General features: G+C 39.7%; 1 protein-coding gene across 4 annotated transcripts in view; it reads right to left on the reverse strand.

Annotated features, from left to right (window-relative positions):
• Window positions 1-22,520, reverse strand: part of SOBP (sine oculis binding protein homolog) — a 134,946-nt gene that overhangs the window by 27,408 nt on the left and 85,018 nt on the right. For all 4 annotated transcript variants that reach the window (XM_075268132.1, XM_075268130.1, XM_075268131.1 and 1 more), the window contains one exon: window positions 11,645-11,740. In XM_075268132.1, coding sequence (XP_075124233.1) covers window positions 11,645-11,740 — 96 coding nt within the window. The remainder of the gene's footprint in view (window positions 1-11,644; window positions 11,741-22,520) is intronic.

Genomic DNA, 22,520 nt, shown 5'->3' on the forward strand with positions numbered 1-22,520 from the left:
CACCACTTAGAACAAGGCGCCTATCATATATCATTTATAATACTGGTGTCTAGCTTTGCCTCTGATATTAAGTGAAAACAGAGGAAGTTACACATCTTTAACAGTCTCAAATACCTCAATATTAGACATTGTGAAAAATGGTGCTTGCAGCATGTGCAGCATCCCAGAGTGCTCCTGCTCATAATGTGTTTGTGTTTGTGCCTCTGGTTATGTTTGCATGTTCTGTCTACATGTACTGTGTTCAATGTATTTGCATACTTCCCAACTTTCAAAGAACAGAAAGAGGGATTAAATGTGTGGTCCATCTGTCTCCAGTTGAACGTCCCCCTTCATCTGTGACCAGTTTAATTGCCCCCTACATCTGTCCCCAGTTTAATGCCCCCAGTTTAACTGCCCCTTCATGTGTCCCCAGTTTAATTGCCCCATACTACTACCACCATTTTAATGTCCCCTTTATCACTCCCAATGCCCCCCTTAAAGTTTAACAAAATAAAATCCCTTATACTCCTCTGCTGTCTCTTCTCCTGGACTGCTTAGGGATCTGCAGGCATGATGTGAGTGATGTCATCACATCATGCCTACAGCACCTGGGGCTGGAGCATAGGGAGAGGAACAGTGGGGAAGCGGATGTCCACGGATGGCTTTTGCTTCACCATTGTATTCAACTCACCTGCGTCCTCAACAGACGCAGATGAGTTGAATCCAGGACATACCTCCCGCCAACCGGGACCAAGGGACAAGACCCCGAATCTGGGACTGTCCTGCAGAATCCGGGACGGTTGCTAGGTATGTATTTGTTTTGCAGCTTTCCCCTTGTTGTTTTTCCTCTGGTTCCCCCTTTATTCAAAACCCTGTACTTGGTACAGTCCTGGCCTGTCACAGGCAGGGTCTGGGAGACTTCAGTCTCCTGGGGAACATTTACAGCCTCCGTCTGGAGTTGCTACAGTGTGAGAGTGCCAGCACTGACACACTGAAGCCTAGCAGTTCTCCATTAGACCCCAGAGGAGGAAGATTCAAACTCAAGGCTCATCTTAAGACAGCCCTGAGTCAAGGAAGACCAGCTGTTTACACTTCGATCAATGTGCCAGGAGGAGTAGAGAAGTTCATTGACAAGAACTGTTGTCCCAGCACCTTCTAGAACGTAACCAGATCCCATTCAGGACTACCCTGGAATACAGCCCCCACTATCTGCTCCTGGAGGAGGCTGAGGAGTGTAGTTAGATTTGGAGTAGAACACTAGTGCCTAAATATCCCTTGGCCTCCTCCCAAGACCAAGGCTGGGAGATTTGAATACTGGGAGACTATAACCTCCATTTCTAAGCTGCTGTTTTATTTGTTCAGTTACTGAGTAAAGTTAAAACCTGTTTCACCTGCTCAACTGCCTTCCTGAGTTGTTCCTGCAATTACCATCAGGGCCCTTCAGAACACTTTCATACCGGCTCAAAGTAGAGAGGTCCCCTCTCCAGCTGGAAGCACCTTGGGGGAAACTTCTACCACCACAATCCAGTAGCATAGCAGGCCCCCTCATTGGTGTCCGGTGTAGGAGCAGAGCTGGGAAGAGTGGTTGAGTGTACTCGGCCAATCTAGTGGCATGTCATCTGCCACTACTGCTCCATTCATCCGCTTCCCTCCATCTGGGCTGCAGCACATGCATCGTGTTAAAGGAAACCTATGCCATTTTCAGAGCCAGCTTGCATACAAATACAATCTGGCGTCTGTATGGAAAACATACACTATTTGACTTCTAAAGGGGATTTGTCTAAAAACTATCACTTTCTCAGCTCAAGTTCAGATTTGGTGGTCGACTTGTCAGTCAAGAATTGCTGTGAGAAGCTGTGGAGTAGGCTTATGAGAGGAATACTGCCTAGACACTGCGGGGTATATTCCGTCAGTTGAATAACCAAACCATTCTAAAGTGTAAATATACATTACACATATTTGATGTGCTAAAGCCCGAATCATTAATCATTCGTAATAATAAACTCATTTCTTTGTAGTTTGAGACTGTAATACCAGCCCAATGAAAAAAATACTTCAATCATCAATTCTATGTGCTGACATGTGAATGAATAGTACGGATCACATGACACCATCCTGCTTCTAGGTCAGAAAAACAGGGGTGCTGACCTAGAAGCGGCCCTGAAAATTGATCACTTTCTAAGTAAAAATTCTCAGTAATATGGTAATAGCCCATTTAAATGTTACAAAACCATTTGCAGCCAACTTAATGTGTTATTACATTATTGTTATGCATCATTTAGTATCTAACATTTTCTTTAAATTCCCTTTGTGCTTAGTCTTGGGTCCGCTCTATGGTAGATGTTTTTGGTGATTGTGGTTTCTGGTGACAACCCATCACTATAATATAAAAAGGAGGTTGGTACCATGTTGACAACAGAACAATGATGTCTTTATCAGCAGTTTGTCAGAAAAGCCAAGCTGGAAGACAGAAAGGGAAAGCACAGCTGGATGACGTAGCAAGATGCTCAGAATTACAAGCTTTTTGTTTAGATGTATTCGCTTCAAGCAGCTCAATTGTGGAAGCAGGAAGGAAGAATATTGGCCAAGTTAAACTAGTGACTAGAATGGGATGTTGTGATGCCTTCTTATAATCTCCTGCTTAAATTCAGTAGAAGAAAGAAATATAAAACACTCATCCAAGTGAATGATCTTTTCACAGACACCAAAAACATCAGAAGAGTTGAAGTAAAGAGTATTTCATGGACCAAATATGGTGGCATTTCATTCATACTAAAGTAAACACTAAACATACTAAACCTTACTTCTACAACTCCTCCCATTCTATGGATTTCTTTTAAATATGTCTGAAGTCCAATGTTCCCTACATGTATATAGGCACCCACTAACAGAGATGAATAATTCCTCTAGGGTGCATTTAACTGTAAAGCAGCCATGGCATCAATTCATTTATAATAAATTAAGAACTATTGGCTTACTTAATGGACCATAAAATGCTAATAACATCTTTTATATGTTACAAAATATACTTTATTATTCCCAGTCGACCTGGGAATAAGCAAATACTACAGTAAGTGAGAAGTGAAAAACAAAAAAATAATACTGGAACTTTACCTCTATGGATTCTTGAAACACCCCTTACCAAAAGTTTAAGTGCAATAACCAATACCATTGGGAGTTCCTGACTCTCTCGTTGTGAATCCCCTCCATCCAGCCTGGCAGCTCCCTTGAAGCATGTTCATTTTTAGAGGTAAAGAGGCCATTCAGCCAGCAATAAACAAACGGCAAAATAACCAGCCGAACCCTGAAGGTAAGAAAGCACTTTGGATCCTCCTGACTTGAAATTTCGCCTGACAGGCCATTAGCACAGACTCTCTGAATTGTATCAAGGAAAGCCCTGGTGAATTTAACTGATCTGAACAAGAAGTTTACAGTTCTAGTTATCCAGTATTGTAAAACCTTTTACTAAATAGTAACCTATACTGTGCATGTACTAAATTTTGTAGATAATTCTACATCTTCTATCTATCTTACAAAATTAGTTAACCAATTAATGAATGATAACTGGTTAACTAAATTTTCTGAACTATGATATCATAATACTAGCACACGGAATGATATGGGATATATGGAGTCTCATTGCACCTTAGTGTACAGTATACCTCAATGGGTTTGATGAAATACCTGAAATACTTAACTAATAATAACATACAGGAGTCACATTATATACACAATAATCTCTATACCATAATCCTAATAGACTTATTAAATCAATTTGACATAGCATCAACATAACATACATACAACAAATTACTCTCAGTCACATCAGTCCCTAAAATAATCTAATCAAAAATACTTAACTATTTTTATAGAAAAAAAATAACCACTAGAGATGAGCGAGTACTGTTCGGATCAGCCGATCCGAACAGCATGCTCGCATAGAAATGAATGGACGTAGCCAGCACGCGGGGGGTTAAGCGGCCGGCCGCCGTCAAAGCAGAAGTACCAGGTGCATCCATTCATTTCTATGGTGCGTGCTGTTCGGATCGGCTGATCCAAACAGTACTCGCTCATCTCTAATAACCACATATTTGTTTAAGGGTTTTTCACAGACAAATGCAATCCCCTCAAACAAAATTATATTGAAACCACATGCAACTAAATGTTGTGTAATATCATAGCTTAAGGTTACTTCTTGGCTCTCCTGTTTTGTCTGTTTTACGCTAGGTTCGCACTTATAAAAGTTATCCAACCTTAGACTATAATGGGGTTAGATGGATTTCCAAGCAGACTTTTCTCTCTGCATGTTTTAAGCAGAATGGGGACAGAGTCTCTGAATGGTCTCACAATGTTAGTGTGACCGTAGCCTTAGCTGCTATTAGTATTCCTGATTAGATAGCAATTTTTATGGACAACTTATCATTAAAATTCTACGTGCCAAAGGGGCATGTCTCTACTCAGGGCAAGCTCCAGGTTTGTGTGGGCCCTTGGGTGACAGAGCCCCAGTGGGCCCCTTTTGGAGTAAAAAAAACAATCGAAGATGGGTGTTTTTTGCTTAGGAAGACGTATGAAATGGACTGTATTACAGTGCACTCCAGTAGAAGTAGATACAACCTATTCAGACATCGGAAAGTATACAGAAAGTTGAAGCAGACATCTACCTCGGATTCTTCTTTGTTTTCTTTCCCCGGTTCATGGTGCAGAACATCAGCATTCTGTTGTGGTTTTCCACCACTGATTAGGCCCAAATGAATAAGTCTAACTGGTGAAGAGTCTTAAGCCGTGGCCTCCAAATCATTTGCAGAATCTGTGGCAAGATCCAGCAGGACACTTTTTTTTCCAGCTTCCTGCTCCAATTAGTTTCAATAGGAGGCAGAATAAGGGAGGAATCTGCTGCAAAATCAGTGTCAGATTCAACCGTGTGAATAGGGTCTGATATAGTGTTGAGCTAGTAGTATTTGATTGAATACCTCGCTGGCATAGGAATGCATGTAATACGCCAAACACCAAGGGGTTAAATGCTTCGAATATTCGATGTGTTTAACCCTTTGGTGTTTGGATGATTACATGCATTCCTAGGCGGGCGAGGTATTCGATCGAATACTACTCGCTCAACATTAGTCTGATACTATTAATAGTGCCACTCCACACTGACCCCCCACACAGTATTATATGCTCTACAGTGGCCCCCACACAGTATTATATGTTCCATAGTGGCCCCCACACAGCATTATGTTCTCGACAGTGCCCCCCAAACAACATTATATGCTCTGCAGTGGCTCCCACTCAGCATTATATGCTCCTCAGTGGCCCGCACACAGATGTATATGCTCTACTATGGCCACCAGACATTATATGCTTCGTAGTGGCCACCATACAGCATTATAGCATTATATGCTCTGCAGTGGCCCTCACACAGAATTATATGCTCTACATTGGCCCCCAGACAACATTATATGCTTCGTAGTGGCCACCAAACAGCATTATAGCATTATATGCTCTGCAGTGGCCCTCACACAGAATTATATGCTCTACATTGGCCCCCAGACAACATTATATGCTCCGTAGTGTAGTGACCACTATACAACATTATATGCTCTACAGTGGCCCCCAGATAACATTATATGCTGCGTAGTGGCCACCATACAGCATTATAACATTATATGCTATGCAGTGGCTCCCACGTAGCATCATTTTTTTTTTTTTATCGCATTCCCTGTGCTGGCATCTAATGGAAAGGAGCCTGGCGATCTACATTAGCAGTATGTTTAGTGGTCGGGAACCAGGCTTTCGCCAACTGCTGTCATGGTGGTCTGGAGCCCTGGCCATTTCCAGCTGGCCGCAGGCCCTGTACCCTATGCCATACCCTGAAGGCATGTTTATGCCATTAAGCCTTGAGACCCAGCTCACTAACACAGAGACCCTTACTTTAAATGTAATGACTGTACAAGCACATGCCCAGAGATTAAAATATTCTAAAATAAGAACCTCCCTCTTCTACCTCCTAAACTGTAAGCTGTTGTGAGAAGGCCCTCACTCCTATTGTGTGTATTGATATATTACTCTGTTGTGTCTCATTTTGTCTGTACATGTACCCAATAATTTATAAAATGCTGCTGAATATGTTGGCTTATAAAGTAAAAAGGTGTTATTCTAATTAAAATAGGAAACAGTCCGGGGTAGGTGTCTGGACTAGTGGTACCAGCGTGTTTTTGTAGTCAAGTAGTTATTATTTTAGATGTATGCAATATTTTGGTTTTAAGTTTTTTACATCATATTTTTGCATCCGTTTAATGGATGGAAAAAAACGATGCAAAAGGATGACCATCTGTTTACAAACAGATCAATGACTACTATGTTTTTCCATCCTTGTTTTTGTGTTCCTATTATTTGCATCTGCTAAATGGATGCAAAAATTGTGATATGAATGGAGCCTAAACAAATCTCCACTGCAAATCCCTTGTTTTAATTAAAAATCCTGCAATGATAATCTGAGAGGTCCTAATTCACACTGAGAAATCTTGTCAATAATACAATCATTTCAGTTTTTACTATGAGTCTTGGCATATATTCAGTGTTCTTACTTGCACACAGTATGACATCTGCACAGATAAAGAACACATCTTTATCAAAAGCATCTTTATCATACACAAGCAAAGAAAAAAACGTATTCGCTAAAAGCTAATGGGCAATTTTTGTTTATTCACTTAAATAGATTGTATAATATACTGGATACCATAAATCAACATCTAAAACTTAGTATCTGCCACATGAAAGAAAAACTCAATTTAATTCTAAAAAAGAACATAATAGCCTCAAACTGGCAGAGAACCCCTGACCAGCACAAAATAATCGAATGTGAATACATTAGCTGTTCAAGCTCGCTGTAAATCATGTCTTGGCAAACTGTGCTTGAAAATATTGCAGATAAACAGCCAATTAGGCGATCCATTCAGAGAAGTCATTGCAACTGCTGTCACTATGCCAGACATATAGCACTCTCTTTAATGCTACTATATTTTGGCTCAGGACATTGTTTGGAGATTGTGAGCACAATAAGAAGATATACAGCGGGCCAGTCAGTATTATCTATATAAATATATGTTATTCTGTAGAATGCAGAGAATATGCTTTATTCATCTATTTCATTCAGGGCTGGTTTCAAAATAGATAGAATTTAATGTAAAAGATCTAGAAGCAGAATACGCACAAGATAAGAATATTAAGTAATGAAACAATCCTTAAGGTTATCATTATGCTGCCAACAGATATCATAAGGGTGTACAACTAATGCTAAGAAGGTTGGGATGTGGTCCAAAAATGTATGTTAAATGCCAATCGAAAGTGGCAGAATGAAAACAGTGAGATCCAAAGACTGCACACACGGGGGGATATTTCTCAATCCCTCTATGCCAGTAGAGAGATGATATTGTGGTGCACGTTTGGGGCAGGGTCCTTTCTTGCAGTAAATGTTCTGCACCTCACTCTCCACATTGTGCAGATGTGGGCTGGCTGAGGCGAGGACGCCTTGGCCCTACATATTTATTACAACTCACAGCAGTTTTTTGACATGAGCTATAATGGAAATATATGCTAATTCCTAACTGGCATCATCTTTGTGTATTCTGTTTAGTGTCTAGTATGCAATGCCTGTGATCCATGGTGCAGAGGAGCTATTCTGCATTATATAAACTAAACTCTATGTGCACTTTAGCAATTCATTTATTTTATTGTACCAATATATCTAGAATAAAAAAAAAATTGCTACTTTTCATGCAAGATAATTTTCTTGATTAAAATATCCTATCAGTTTTTTTATTCAGCTCCTATGCAGATCTGTGTATCTCCATGGTTAGAGAGCACAAAAAACCCTGCGTGTAACCTGATCTTGTAGTCATGTTCTAATCTCCCATATGAGGTGTATGCCAGGAAGATTCCCAGATGAATACCTTCAAAGAAGGCGCGATATAGGGCATTTAATGACAACATATTCCAGACAAAACCAATAAATGTCTAGTTAAATAGTGCAACATTAGGTGAGCATATTGAGACATGAAAGCTATATTCACCACAATAACTGGTGTGTGATGGAGGTTTTAACTGGCCTGTGATACAGTCCAAATTTTTCTGGCTGTTAGATCAGTTAAAAAGAACATACACTCTAAAGGCTCCATTATAGTGTATGGGGTTCATTGGGCTCTGGACATGTCCAATGTTTTAGCAGTTCGTGTGTCCATTGTTCTGATCCTCCAATGGAAAACAACGACAGACACTCTGACACTTGTGAACCAAGCATAACTGAAAGCGTGTATGTCTCTTAGACTATGAAAGTTTAAAGGGATTGGCCACTTTCAGACCAACATTGACAAACAAATGTACAATAAAAAGATATGCAATTTTCCAATATACTTTCTGTATCAATTCCTCACGGTTTTCTAGATCTCTGCTTGCTGTCATTCATTCTGTTACTTCTATTGGATAAAACTCTGACCATGGTCATGTGATTTACGGTCCATGGTCATGTGATTTACGGTCCATGGTCATGTAATGAGCACACAGGTTATAGTCACAGCACAGTAATCAGACATCTGCCTGGTAATCAGTTGTTCACCTGTGTCCTCATCACATGACCATGGACTGTAAATCACATGACCATGGTCTTTTCAGACCCCAGAGTATAATAATTGGAGACCCGGGGGAATAAAAACATAAAAAACTACTGTTACTTACCTGTCCCCCGGCTCCTACGCTGTCGGCCTCCACTGCTATCCTTCTTCAATGACGTCGGACATCACATGACCCGGGACACAGGCCGGGTTCATGTGATGTCAGAGACGTCAGACAACTAGGAAGGAGGCCTGGCCAGGATCGTAGAGAGGTAAGTAACAGTGTTTTTTATGTTTCTTACCTCTCCCGGATCCGAAAAGACCCCCGAGTATAATGATAGCAGCGGTAGCGGCTGTCACTGAGCCCCTAATGTCCTGGGCCCTGTGGCAGCTGCCTCTGCTGCTATGGCGGTAGTTACGACACTGGATAAGGGCTTCAAGAAGAGCACCTTGTCACTTGTTATCATTGGTGTAAAGTGGGAACTAATGATAGAAGTCATGCAGAAAATGAATTTCTACTGTATGGGGGCTTCTAAAGAAGACATTATTACCATATAGGAGCACAATGTAGGACTAATGGGGGCTTTTGTGTGACATTACTACTGTATGGAACATAATGGATATTACTTTAGTGTGGGGTACAAGTGGGTTGTAATATTGTGTGGGGCCAAATACTACTGTGTGGGGAACTATTACTGTGAGGGGCATAGGCAGAGTCAGAGGCCCCTGTAGCTTGAAGATGTTGTCATGGTGATCTGGGTCACATTAGGGAGAAAAAGGAATATATAACTGTCTTTTCTCCTCCATGTGCCCCAGAGCACCAGGACAACAATCAGAGAAGACGTGACCTGGGAATCACTGAATGTAACTGGTTTGTAATCACCAATGTAATCTGTGGGGCACCTTTATAGAATATAGGGATATATACGTATACCACATAATATAATGGTCTTTATTCAGTAACAGAATGAAGTATTATTTAGTCACTATGTGGTCAAGGTGTGGCAGTATTACTTATCCTATGGATTGCAGTAATATTGCTAATATTGGCCTTGAAATACTAAGTTTTGTTCAGTAACAGTATGGTGTCACATATTTGCCCCTTGTAAATTGTTATTGTTATCCATCTGTAATATTACATGCTCCTCTTCTGTGTTGAATACTTCACATAACTTAGTATCACCTGCAAATATTGAGATTCCACAATGTAAAACCTCTACCAGTCATTAATAAAAAATATTAAAAGTTCATTTTAAACAGTTCATAAAATAATACAATGTAAACTATGAAGCAACTTGGTCATGACAAAGCTCCTGACAACTTAATAAAGTATGTCTGCAAAAATGGAACTTACATACCACTACATATCAAAAAATTCATAATGTATTGTGTATTTCATATTCAGGTCAACAGGAGCCACAGTATAGTAATGATAAGGATAGATTCATATGGTAGAATTTGTAGAAGCTGAAAAATTCCGATTAAGTGTATGTTCACACAAAGTCTTTTGCAGGCAGATTTTGATGCAGAATACGCCCCAAAATTCACCTGCAAAAATGCCTCTCATTCATTTCAATGGGAGACACTCGTAGTTTTTTTCCCTAGAAGGGAAAAAAAAGCGACATGCCCTATCTTCACGCAGATTCCACAGCTGAGTTAGCCGTGGCATCTGCGGCTCGAGACTCCCTCCTGATTAGACCCATTCATCCGGGCCTAATCAGGAGTAGGATGCCGCGACAGGATGCTGATGCATTGCATCAACATCCTGTCGCGGCTAGCCTCGCGAAAAAGCCACACTGTGGAAAAGGTGTCCGCCATGTGAACTATCCCTTAAGAATTCAGAAGCAGAATTCTTCCTCTTTACCAAATCAGTCACAGAATCTGCCACAGGAAAATTCTTCAACAGGCCAAATTGCAATATTGCCCACCTCCTACTCATTTCAATAGGACTTCTCATGTGGAATCTGTCTGAAGATCAAGCTTGACACTTAATTTTTTTCTGCTAGTTCCAAAAATCACCTAAGGAGAAAAATCAGTGCCTCTCATTGAAATGAGTGGAGGCTGATACTAGTTGGAATATTGTGCTGATTTTGAGGCAGATAAATTCCTTCATGTGGACATATCCTTAGGGTAAGTTGACACAGGAGTTTTTGGACCAGATTTTGACGTGGTAGCCACCTCAGAATCCAGTCCAAAAAACGTCTATCCGCAACTGGATGCCGCTGCAGTACATACAATGCACGGGCATCCAGTCGCAGGATTCTGTTCCGGATTAGGCCCAAATGAATGGGCCTATTTGGGAGGGAATGTCGCGAGGCAGACGTCCGCGGCTGAATCAGCTGTGGAGTCCGCCTGAAGAAAGGGCAGATTGCTTCTTTTTCCGTGACATGGAAATGAGCAGCTCCCGTTGATTTCAATGGGAGGCAGATTTTTGAGCCAGATTTTGACGTGGATCCCGCGTCAAAATCCTGACCAAAAAACCCAGCATGAACCCCGCCTTAAAATTCTAGCATTAGACTGAAACATGAACTCAAAGTATACCCAATACAGAATCTATAATTGGGCCCGCACAAGAAGTAACAAAGTGCAATAGTTTTTAACTGTTGCGTATTGAGTGTTACTTTAACAAATGTGTAGGAAAATAAAGCAAAATTTTATTCTATGCTAAAAAAAATGAGCATTAAAGACCAGCTATGTATGCAGTCTCTTTCAGGTAAAATATATCATAAGATATGGTTTTCATTACTAATAAATAGCAATACATAATAAAAACATCTAACCTACTATGAATACTTTCTCTACATATACTCATATACATTATTGATTATAAAATATACAGATATAGCAGGCATTCATTTGGCATTTACGTCATTGGTTAAAGATATTACGCTAAGTACAAAACAATTTCTGCAAACTACATGATATGGCAACATGTTAAATGACAAAAGTCAGCCTGCTCTTCTATATACTGTTAGCTTGTTAAAACTGAAGCAATTACACTTTGCTAAAGTAACAATCTCGACTTGTTTAAAAATATTATGGTTAACAATCATTCTTACAAGTAGTTCGCAGTTATTCTTGAAGGCAAGTCTCGGAGTTTCCTTAGCATAGTGTTGCTGGGGAAAATTTTCACCATGTCCATCTTCATCTCTAGCCTGAAGGAAAATATAATGGCCTATTTAGGGACTTGAAATAAAAATACCTACATTCATAGTAAACAAATAGAAATCATAAAAAATAATAAATCTAAACTGTAAAATAAACATAAAAAACACACATTACTTTAGGTGAATCATGCATAAGTTTGTGACAGGATTGACATGTATAAGAATCATAAAAAAAAGTAATATGTAAAATATCAGACAGTATATTTAAGCTTTATAGGATTTGACAAATTCCATGATTCAATAAAAAAAACTTCTAATAATGTGAAATAACACAATGACTTACACTTAACCTTACACTCTTCTTTCTCTGTTCTTCTAGCTGTATATTGACCACTGCAGTCACTCACTGTCTATTGTGTCTACTAGCGACTGACTGCAATGGTCACACGTTGTGTGAAGATGTCATCACCAGAGCAGGAAGACCAGAGTCTGGTGTGGAGACAAGGAAATTGTTCCTCTTGTTATTATATACCGCTTGCTTATTTATTTCATGAGTTAAACTACAGACACGACTGTATCAGAGTTTCCATTCTGAAACTCCGTCACAGTGTCTGTCTAAATCACAGAACACACAATTTCAGTTAAAAAAACAAGACACCCCACGGACCCCATTATGGTCAATGGGGTCTATTGGATTCCGTATGTGTCCACTTTTAGCAGTCTGTATGTTTGCTGTTCTATTCTAAAGCGCAGTTCCAAAACCTAAAGTAACGTCATGTGGAAGATGGGCTCACTTCTGAACCCCCTGAAAATTACTTACCCATGATCCTAGTGAAATGTATGTTCATAATCTGGAGTAAACGGAGTCTTTGTCAATGTAGATGCTTTTTTTTTGTTGCAGATTTTGCCGCGGTATTTTGAGCCAAATCCAGGAGTGGATTGAGCAGAAGGGAGAAGTATGCATGCTTACTTTATATTTCCCATTCCTTTTGTAGCTACTCCTGGGTTTAGCCAAAAAATAACTGCACCAAAATATGAAAAAAAGTGGCTTTTCAACAACATGGGGCCTTAGCCTTAGGACTAAGACCCCACATAGCAAACTGCAGTCAAAAAGTGATGCGAAAAAAAAACACAGTGTTAACGCATCATAGTATTTCTCACAGCGCTTTTCACAGAAAGTCAGCTGTGGATATTTTTCTGAAAATCACGGTATTTATGCTACTTGGAGACCTCGGCCTAATAGAGGATTTTTATCAAAATTAAAAAGCTGTCAGATCAGTATCCAAAGTCAAGTCATTATGTTTCGCAAGATAGGTGGTAACCCATGAATTAGCTTCTCATTTAATTATTACATTCTAAGGCTCCGTTCCCACGGAGTAACGGGCCGTGCATTCAGACATGTATACACGTGTCAGAGTGTGAGCGCTCAAAACAGATCCCATTCATTTCAATGTGTGCCGGCTCACACGCGCTACACATTGAAATCAATGGGAGGCTTTTTAAACCCATTGATTTCAATGTGTAGCGCGTGTGAGCCTGCACACATTGAAATGAATGGCATCTGTTTTGAGCGCTCACACTCTGACACTCACACTCTTATAGCTTGAATAGGCTGTGAATATAATAGTTGTTCAGCTTGTGGGAAAATAGTTACAAATCATTGGCTGTTGTTCTGTCTTTTAATTTATTTTAGGGACAATTTTACATTTTGGATGTAAACCTTTAATGCAAGTACAATGAGAGAACAGTCTGTAAAAATTTACACAAAGCCTAAAAAAGATGATTTGTACTATACAGAATTTTAGTAGATCACATTGCACTTTTACACATATTTGGCGCATGCGCTGTAAAGTTTAGTGTACATGATACTTGCAGAGGTATACAGCATAATTCTTAGACCTTGTGGTATTTTTTTTTTTTTTTTTTAAATGAGAGTCAATGGTCAAGGCTTTCATTCAAGATGATGCCACAAAAAGCAGAGCTTTAAACAAGCTGTTTTGTGTTGCATGGCACATTTTAGGAAATGTATCATGCCTTGCACATAATAAAATTTTAAGCAATTTGGGGAGATTTGTTCTGAAGAATTGACACTTTTTTTCTTTTTCATTCCACCCTCACTACTCTCCTGAAAGGGTGTGTGGCAAGGGGGTCACCACCCCATAAGGTTTATGATAATTTCACCCAAAAATGTTATAAAATCTATCCTAGCTATGAGCCGGTGTTATTTCACAGCCCTGTCAAATAATGCTCTTGATTTAAGCTCCTTGTAGATGACCATGTAACAGGGCAGTGTGCTATCCAGATTTTTCGCATATAGCACAGTGCACATAACTGTGAATTACATGGTCCCATGTGCAGGCCAACAGTCCGGGCTACAAAATATGGAATGGTACTATTCCTGTCCGAATTTGTGGTCATGCTTCCCCAGCTCCTATTCATTGTATGAATAGGGTTGTGAAAGCACGGCCGGTAGTAAGCACAAGGCTTATTATGAGGCGGATGTGTCATCATTCACTAGGCCTACTAAATGCCAGTCTTGATAAATACCCCACATTATTTTTACATACCTGGTGACCCATGTAATCAGTTGTATTGTTTTTATTGGCACTTAGTCCATTTACTTTACACATGGCAGGCATTCTGCAGTGCATTATGCAACTGTCCCATTCACCTTAACACAGACATCCATCCACACATTACAGAAAGATTCATTTTCAGATGTACAAAATGGGTTTTTCAGTGGTAGAAATTTCTGCCACTAATCTACATACCCATGTATGTATATATGAATCTGTGGGGTACAGTATATAAAACAAAGATTTCTTTACATTTTTTACAAAAAAAAACCCCACTGCTCTTAAATTTTATGATACATACATATTGTAATATGTTGCAATGCAATTGTATCCAATGCCAGAGGAAAGCTCTTCAAATGTTAGTGGTGGTTCTATATTGCTCCTATACTCTCAAAATATGAAGAGGTGCAAATCTGTCAACAATAATAGAGCCTCATTATAAATTCAGAGATAAAATATGTCTTGAGGATTATGTATGACACACTGGAAGCTGCTTTGATCTAAATTGTTAATTAAGAAAGCTGCAATTTAAACAGTAGCATTAAGTAGGCCCATTAGAAATGATGGCTGATGGGATTTTTGATATTTGTCTGTAGCCTGAGTTCTCCTGCAGAGTGTACGAGAAGAACAAGGTGAGAGGAGGAGTGTCAGAAACATGCTCATTAAAATGTTCATTTCGGTGACATTTGCTCTCTGCTCTGCTCTCATCTCATATCACTGCTCTGCCCCTCTCTCTCTTTCATTTTTTTCCTGTCTCCTGAAACTCACAGCTGAGCTGTCTACAGCCCATATGGCTTGCATATAATTATGTATATTCCATTTTGCTCTGCATTAAATTGTGACTTTCTGGCATGTCGCCAACTCGTTTAAGAAAAATACCCATGAACCAAAGGGAAAAGATGAATTGAAAGTAAGAAGTGTAGCTGGAAGGAGGTGTGTGTCATTCAAAAGCAGCAGGTAGTTGTGTGCTCTGTTCTGAGATAAAATATACAGTGTGTCCGGCTCAGCGGTAATAATCCATTGTGCAGAAATAGGGTGCTTAGTTCCTCGGAGTACTAAATCCTTGTGTTATAATGAAGAATGGTATATACTACCAAAACTAAGTAATTATATAGCACGTTATCAATGATATCAGGGCACAGGTCTCTACTGGAAGAATTCATCAAATGTAAATCCCTGTCATCCAGAACACTTGTATATGGCAACTAACTCCAGTTATAAGCAGACATTTTTATTGCAGTTATTTATGTGGGAGTCTTTCAGATTCTATACTAAATCATTTTAAGCCATGGATGCCGCTTCATTCGCAGTATAACTACAATAAATGTGGCATGGCGCCGTCACTCACACACAGAAAAGAAGTATACAGGGAGATATTATAGGAAAAGCAAATGAGGAACATGCCCTTGAGTATCCACCAACATGAGGGCCTAGGAGACCAGCTTCTTTCACTAAAGTAATATGGTAATCCTATCTGGTCAAAAGATGATCAGCTAGCTATGCATATATGTAGATCTTCCTTTTCAAGTCAGGAGTCACTGGCTCAGGTGCCTGCCATAGCTTTTGATGGAAAAGGTCGCACGCATGCCAACTCTCCAGATCACAAAGGCTGGTTGTGAACCCTCATCCAATGTTTTATTTCAGGGCCTCATTCACCTTAATTTAGCTCTGGAAGTTCAGGGTGGCAGGGAGGGGAAGCAGGTGAAGTTTTTGTTTCCCTTTTGGAGTTTATCTTTAATGCCCGCCTACTTCAAAGAGAGCCACTACTACTACCATCAAATAATCGTAAGTCACTGTCCTGATTTTTGCAAAAATCTATTTGAAGTTTGATTATATAAACATTTTTTCTGTTCTACTTTTTTAATCAATACCATGTTTTTTATATATATATATATATATATATATATATATATATATATATATTTCTATTCTATTTTTTTGCATGACTATCATGTTTTACACACATTAATATTTATTAAGGGTTTGGTGTATTTGTAAACTGCTTTTGATATTGAATACCCTTCCTCAGGATAGGTCATCATTATAAGACTGGTGAGGGTCTTACACCTAGACCCTGCATTGATCAGCAGTTCCAGGGGTGACAAGGCCATAAACAGAAGATTCAATCAACTGTATTACATCCATGCCAGAGTACTGCAGATCTGTTCTTATGTACTTAAATAGAAGCTTTGCTATAATGATACAGCATGGCCACTGTACAGTGAGCCATCTGCTTCCAACTCCACACACTTATTCAAACAACTAGGTATACAGATGCTGAATGTAGAATCTCCATCGATCTCACTGATGACCTATCTGAAAGATAGGCCATCAATGTGAACTAGTGTTACTATTCCTTCATTTTTCTCAATTTCTAATTATTTTTTGATTCTATATATGGGTTGTATAATATTTTACTGTTTTTGTAACTGAAGTTATATTGTTTTGTATATGTTTTCATATATCATTTAAAGTATGGGTTATGATAAAGAGGACCTTTCATGTTCTCTAACATACCACTGGAAAACTGTCGGTTTTACCGGTATCTGCCCTGGTTACAGAGACATTGGTGCCGTTAGTTTTATAACGATATCCCTGCACTGTCAGAGGGGCAAGCCTTACAACTCAGAGCCATCACTGGATGGAGAGGAACACGACCCATCACGGTACACTTCAACAGTCTTGTACTGTCAGAGGGGGGCTTTCCGCCTCACCATCCAGTGATGACGCTGTGCTGTAATACCAGTATCTGTGACAGTGTAGTGATATCGGTACGAAAACTATCCACTCCGCAACTGGGACACACAAGGTCAATACAGCGTACTGTTAGCTTTCCAGCAGTATGTAACACAGCCGGTATTAGAGAACTTGAAAGGTCCTCTTTAATGTACAGCAGCTGTCAAGCAGGCCTGCCGCTGAGCTTGTTCCTCATGCTGTGCCTGTGTTTGTGCCGGCATCTCAGCAGCTTGCTGGGACACTATATAATGAGCCTGTTGTTGGCATCGATGATCTGCATGCTCCGGCGTTTCGGCTGCTCTAAGAGCTGCTTGATGCCTAGCTTGCTCAATCCACCTCAGCTCCGCTTAAGGCGAAGTCTGTTGACTTCTGGCTACCTTCATAGCTCTCGTTGTTTGAGAACTTTGCAAAAAATTACATTTTAGTTTTCCCAACATGTTTAAAATTGGAAAACTGCCAATTTGGATTAAAAGGGTTTTCTCATCTCAGTGTCTCTGAACGCTGCCTGGAGAGTCTGCTTCTCACTTCGTGTATTTATCTCTCCCCTCCTCCCTCTGGCTGAAGAGGACACAGAACACTTATGCAGATCAGATAATATGCAGATGCTTGTACACAATGGACTCAGTGTTATCTGAGTGTTTACAAAGAGAGATAACTGCAACTACTGCAAACTGCAATTGGCTAAGATACTGCTGCTGTCAAGAGCAGTTTAATATAATATATGAATATAAATTCATAACAGTCGTGAAGCCATGTCATTTACTGGGGTAAAAAGTACCTTATGTATTAATCCAGGTTATAAACTATCTATGTGCCTAATCTCATCCAAATCCGTTCAGCCGTTTTTGCGTGATTGAGTAATAAACATACAAACTTTCACATTTATAACATTATATTAGTAGGAAGGATTGTATCTTTCTTGCACAAATAATACATGATTTATTTCTTTTGACTATATTAAATTGTAAATGTATCTTAAGTTGATTAACAATTATTTTGTTAAACATAAAACATTTAACAGTCTACTATAACGCATGGTAAATAATAACCTAAGGGGTTTGCATTCCCAATCCCTGGTTTCTTTTAGTTGAGATAGAATCCTTCATTGGTCTGATTAAAATAAATGCCTGAGAACAGATCAGACCTGCACCATGTTTTTCAAGATAACACATTCAGAATTGCTGCATTCATCAGCTACACAATAGATGGTGTTTTACTATAACATTCGGAGTAGTTACAATAAAAAGACAGCTCAAATAATTTACTGCTGCTTTACTAAGTCCTTACTCTAAATTCCCTAAATTATTGATGAAGGGAGAAGCATTCTGTGTTCATACACAATGAAACATATTGTAGACTACAGAGCAGTTTCCACATAACTGCAGCTGAGATTTTCTACAATATGGTCATTAAAAGACATATTGCGCTTAAAATAAGCATTTAGTATACATTTAGTTATAGCAGTCTTGTTTCACAGCTGCAGAAATGTGTGTATAGCAATAAATGTTTTATGGTGCAATGTAAACACATATTTAAATGTTTTTTTTATTGTTTCTATATTGATATACAATAAAAACAAAGAAAGCGTGTGCAGTTGTGATGACATAAAAACACAAAATGTACAATTCTAAAGACAATGAAGATAATTTACAATGCAACATAAAGTTAATTAAAATGATAGTATATATTACAAGTAAATGTTAGTAAACGAACAAAATTCCCACAACTTAGGAAGTAAATGTGCATGCACAACATCGGAAATTGCTCCTGACTAAAGATGAGTGAGTAGTATTCGATCGAATACCTCCCCTGCACAGCTATTGGTGTGAAAAAGAGCCAGGGAAGGTTGGAGGGGAATCAAATTTTTACTGCGTTTACCACGTGGTATTCGACCGAGTACACCAATAACTATGCAGGGGAGGAATTCGATCGAATACTACTCACTCATCTCTACTCCTGACATATAAGTCAAACAAGTCTGTAGTCTATGGCCTGACGAAGGCCACATGTACTTTTGAAATACCCTTTGGCTATGTACATACATTTCTACTAATTTGAAAAGTGTTGATGAATGGGGATCTTGCAAAACATGTACCACTTGATACATATGTTTGTTGCATTATGAGTCAGTAGGCATGCAACTACATGGTAGACAGTTGCATACATTTGGCATATATACTGTATGCTGATAGCATTTCCAGGTTTAAATGCCAAATATAATTGACATCTGGCCACTTTCATACTGATAACTTTGTTTCAAGCATATGATGCTTGTTCAAACTCAACTGTGGCAAGTAACAGGCATGGGCAATATAAAAATCACACCTGAAACCAAATAAAAAGGATAGAAGTTGACTCAATTTTTGTATTGTGGCTGTGTGTGCCAATCTAAGCATGAACAACAGAAAGAAGACTTAAGCTTGAGGACTTGAGAACCAAAATTGTGGAAAAATATCAACGATCTCAAGGTTACAAGTCCATCTCCAGAGATCTTGATGTTCTTTTTTCACGGTGCATAACATACACTCACCGGCCACTTTATTAGGTACACCTGTCCAACTGCTCGTTAACACTTAATTTCTAATCAGCCAATCACATGGCGGCAACTCAGTGCATTTAGGCATGTAGACATGGTCAAGACAATCTCCTGCAGTTCAAACCGAGCATCAGTATGGGGAAGAAAGGTGATTTGAGTGCCTTTGAACGTGGCATGGTTGTTGGTGCCAGAAGGGCTGGTCTGAGTATTTCAGAAACTGCTGATCTACTGGGATTTTCACGCACAACCATCTCTCGGGTTTACAGAGAATGGTCCGAAAAAGAAAAAACATCCAGTGAGCGGCAGTTCTGTGGGCGGAAATGCGTTGTTGATGCCAGAGGTCAGAGGAGAATGGCCAGACTGGTTCGAGCTGATAGAAAGGCAACAGTGACTCAAATAGCAACCCGTTACAACCAAGGTAGCCAGAAGAGCATCTCTGAACGCACAGTACGTCGAACTTTGAGGCAGATGGGCTACAGCAGCAGAAGACCACACCGGGTGCCACTCCTTTCAGCTAAGAACAGGAAACTGAGGCTACAATTTGCACAAGCTCATCGAAATTGGACAATTGAAGATTGGAAAAACGTTGCCTGGTCTGATGAGTCTCGATTTCTGCTGCGACATTTGGATGGTAGGGTCAGAATTTGGCGTCAACAACATGAAAGCATGGATCCATCCTGCCTTGTATCAACGGTTCAGGCTGGTGGTGGTGGTGTCATGGTGTGGGGAATATTTTCTTGGCACTCTTTGGGCCCCTTGGTACCAATTGAGCATCGTTGCAACGCCAAAGCCTACCTGAGTATTGTTGCTGACCATGTCCATCCCTTTATGACCACAATGTACCCAACATCTGCTGGCTACTTTCAGCAGGATAATGCGCCATGTCATAAAGCTGGAATCATCTCAGACTGGTTTCTTGAACATGACAATGAGTTCACTGTACTCCAATGGCCTCCACAGTCACCAGATCTCAATCCAATAGAGCATCTTTGGGATGTGGTGGAACGGGAGATTCGCATCATGGATGTGCAGCCGACAAATCTGCGGCAACTGTGTGATGCCATCATGTCAATATGGACCAAAATCTTTGAGGAATGCTTCCAGCACCTTGTTGAATCTATGCCATGAAGGATTGAGGCAGTTCTGAAGGCAAAAGGGGGTCCAACCCGTTACTAGCATGGTGTACCTAATAAAGTGGCCGGTGAGTGTAATTAAAAAGTTTACAAATCAAGGCACTTTAGCTAATCTCCCTGGACATAGACAGAAGAGAAAAATTGATGAAAGGTTGGAACGCAGGATGGTCTGGATGGTGGATAAACAGCCTCAATCAAATACCAAAGAAATTCAAGCTGTCCGGCAGGCTCAGGGTGCATCAGTATCAGTGCGACATATCTGTCAGCATTTGAATGTAATGAAATGCTATAGAAGGAGATCCAGGAGGACCAAACTGCTTACTCAGAGAAATAAAAAAGCTAGACTATAGTTTACCAAAATGCATATAAGCCGAAATGCTTCTGGGAAAACATCTTGTTTACAGATGAGACCAAGATAGAGCTTTATGGTAGAGCACATCATTCTATTGTTTGCTGAAAATGGAGTAAGACCTACAAAGAAAAGAGCACAGTACCAACAGTCAAATATAGTGGACGTTCAAAGATGATTTGGAGTTATTTTGCTGCCTCTTGCACTGGGAGACTTGACTGTGTGTGAGACATCATGAAATCTGAAAATTATAAAAGTATGTTGGATCACAATGTAGGACTCAGTGTCACAAAGCTGGGTTTGTGTCCTAAGTCATGGAGCTTCCAGCAGGACAATCACCCAAACATACTTCAAAAATCATCCCAAAATGGATGGAAACAAAGTGCTGGAGAGTTCTGAAGTGGCCAGCAATGAGTCCGGATCTAAATCCCATTGAACACCTATGGAAAGATCTTAAAATTGCTTGCATTACTTTAGTAGCATTTTACTGGGAGGCTACATGACCGCTGACTGACAAATGCTTACATTAGTTTAGTAGCATTGTCCTGGGAGCTTATACACTGGGCAATCTCATTTAACTTGTATTAATCAATATTCCATTTAAAAACAAAATGTATTGATAGGAAGGATATACACTTGTTGTAAGTGACAAATTAACTGTACCTTGTAGAAATATCCAGCGTACCAGAACCCAGGAGAGTGAAATAACACTGGATTTTATGTTAGTAACATCCACTGGGCCTCTGTTCATTATACTCAGGGGACTGAAGAGACCCCAGAGTGCAATAATAAAAGTTTCACTTCGGACATATTCGGCTTTACTTACCAATCTGCTTCTGCTCATGGATGCTTCTGCTTTCCCTTCTCCCCTCCAGGAGGCCCTGTGTATCCCATATCACATTGCTAAGGGATGCACAGGGCCCCCTGGAGGGCAGAAAAGGAATTGAGCAGGAATGGGGATCAGTAAGTAAATAAGGTCTGTTACCTGCTGGGTTTACTCCCCCAGGGTAAAAGACTATTTAAAAATAAAAAAAAAAAGCAGCAGGGGCCCTAAGGTCGCAAAACCCCATAGCAACAACTATGTCTGCTACAGCAGTAGTTGTGCCAATGAACTAATATTAATGATGTGTCTACTATACTACCATCACGGTTAATGGATTATGGTAATATTTTATGGTAATAGTAATATGCATCTATTGGAATGAGTTCTATTAGAACAGGATATAACACAATGGTAACTTGTGAAGATTTCATGGCTCCCGCTATTTTTTTGCGAAAAAGAGAAAAAACTGCATTCTAAGCTAAGCTGCACTGGTTGATATTATAAATGCTGCAAACATTTTCAATGAATCTTGCAAAGTTCCTGTAAACACTAATTGATTATTCAGCACCATGGACAGAGGGCTCCACTTGGAAGACAATTTCTAAAGAAAAGTAAAAATGGAAGGTGTCATTTTTGATTCTACAAATATAAAACTGACCATCAACTTTTCTTTAT

This window comes from Leptodactylus fuscus, chromosome 3 (genome assembly GCF_031893055.1).
Source record: "Leptodactylus fuscus isolate aLepFus1 chromosome 3, aLepFus1.hap2, whole genome shotgun sequence".
Lineage (NCBI taxonomy): Eukaryota > Metazoa > Chordata > Amphibia > Anura > Leptodactylidae > Leptodactylus > Leptodactylus fuscus.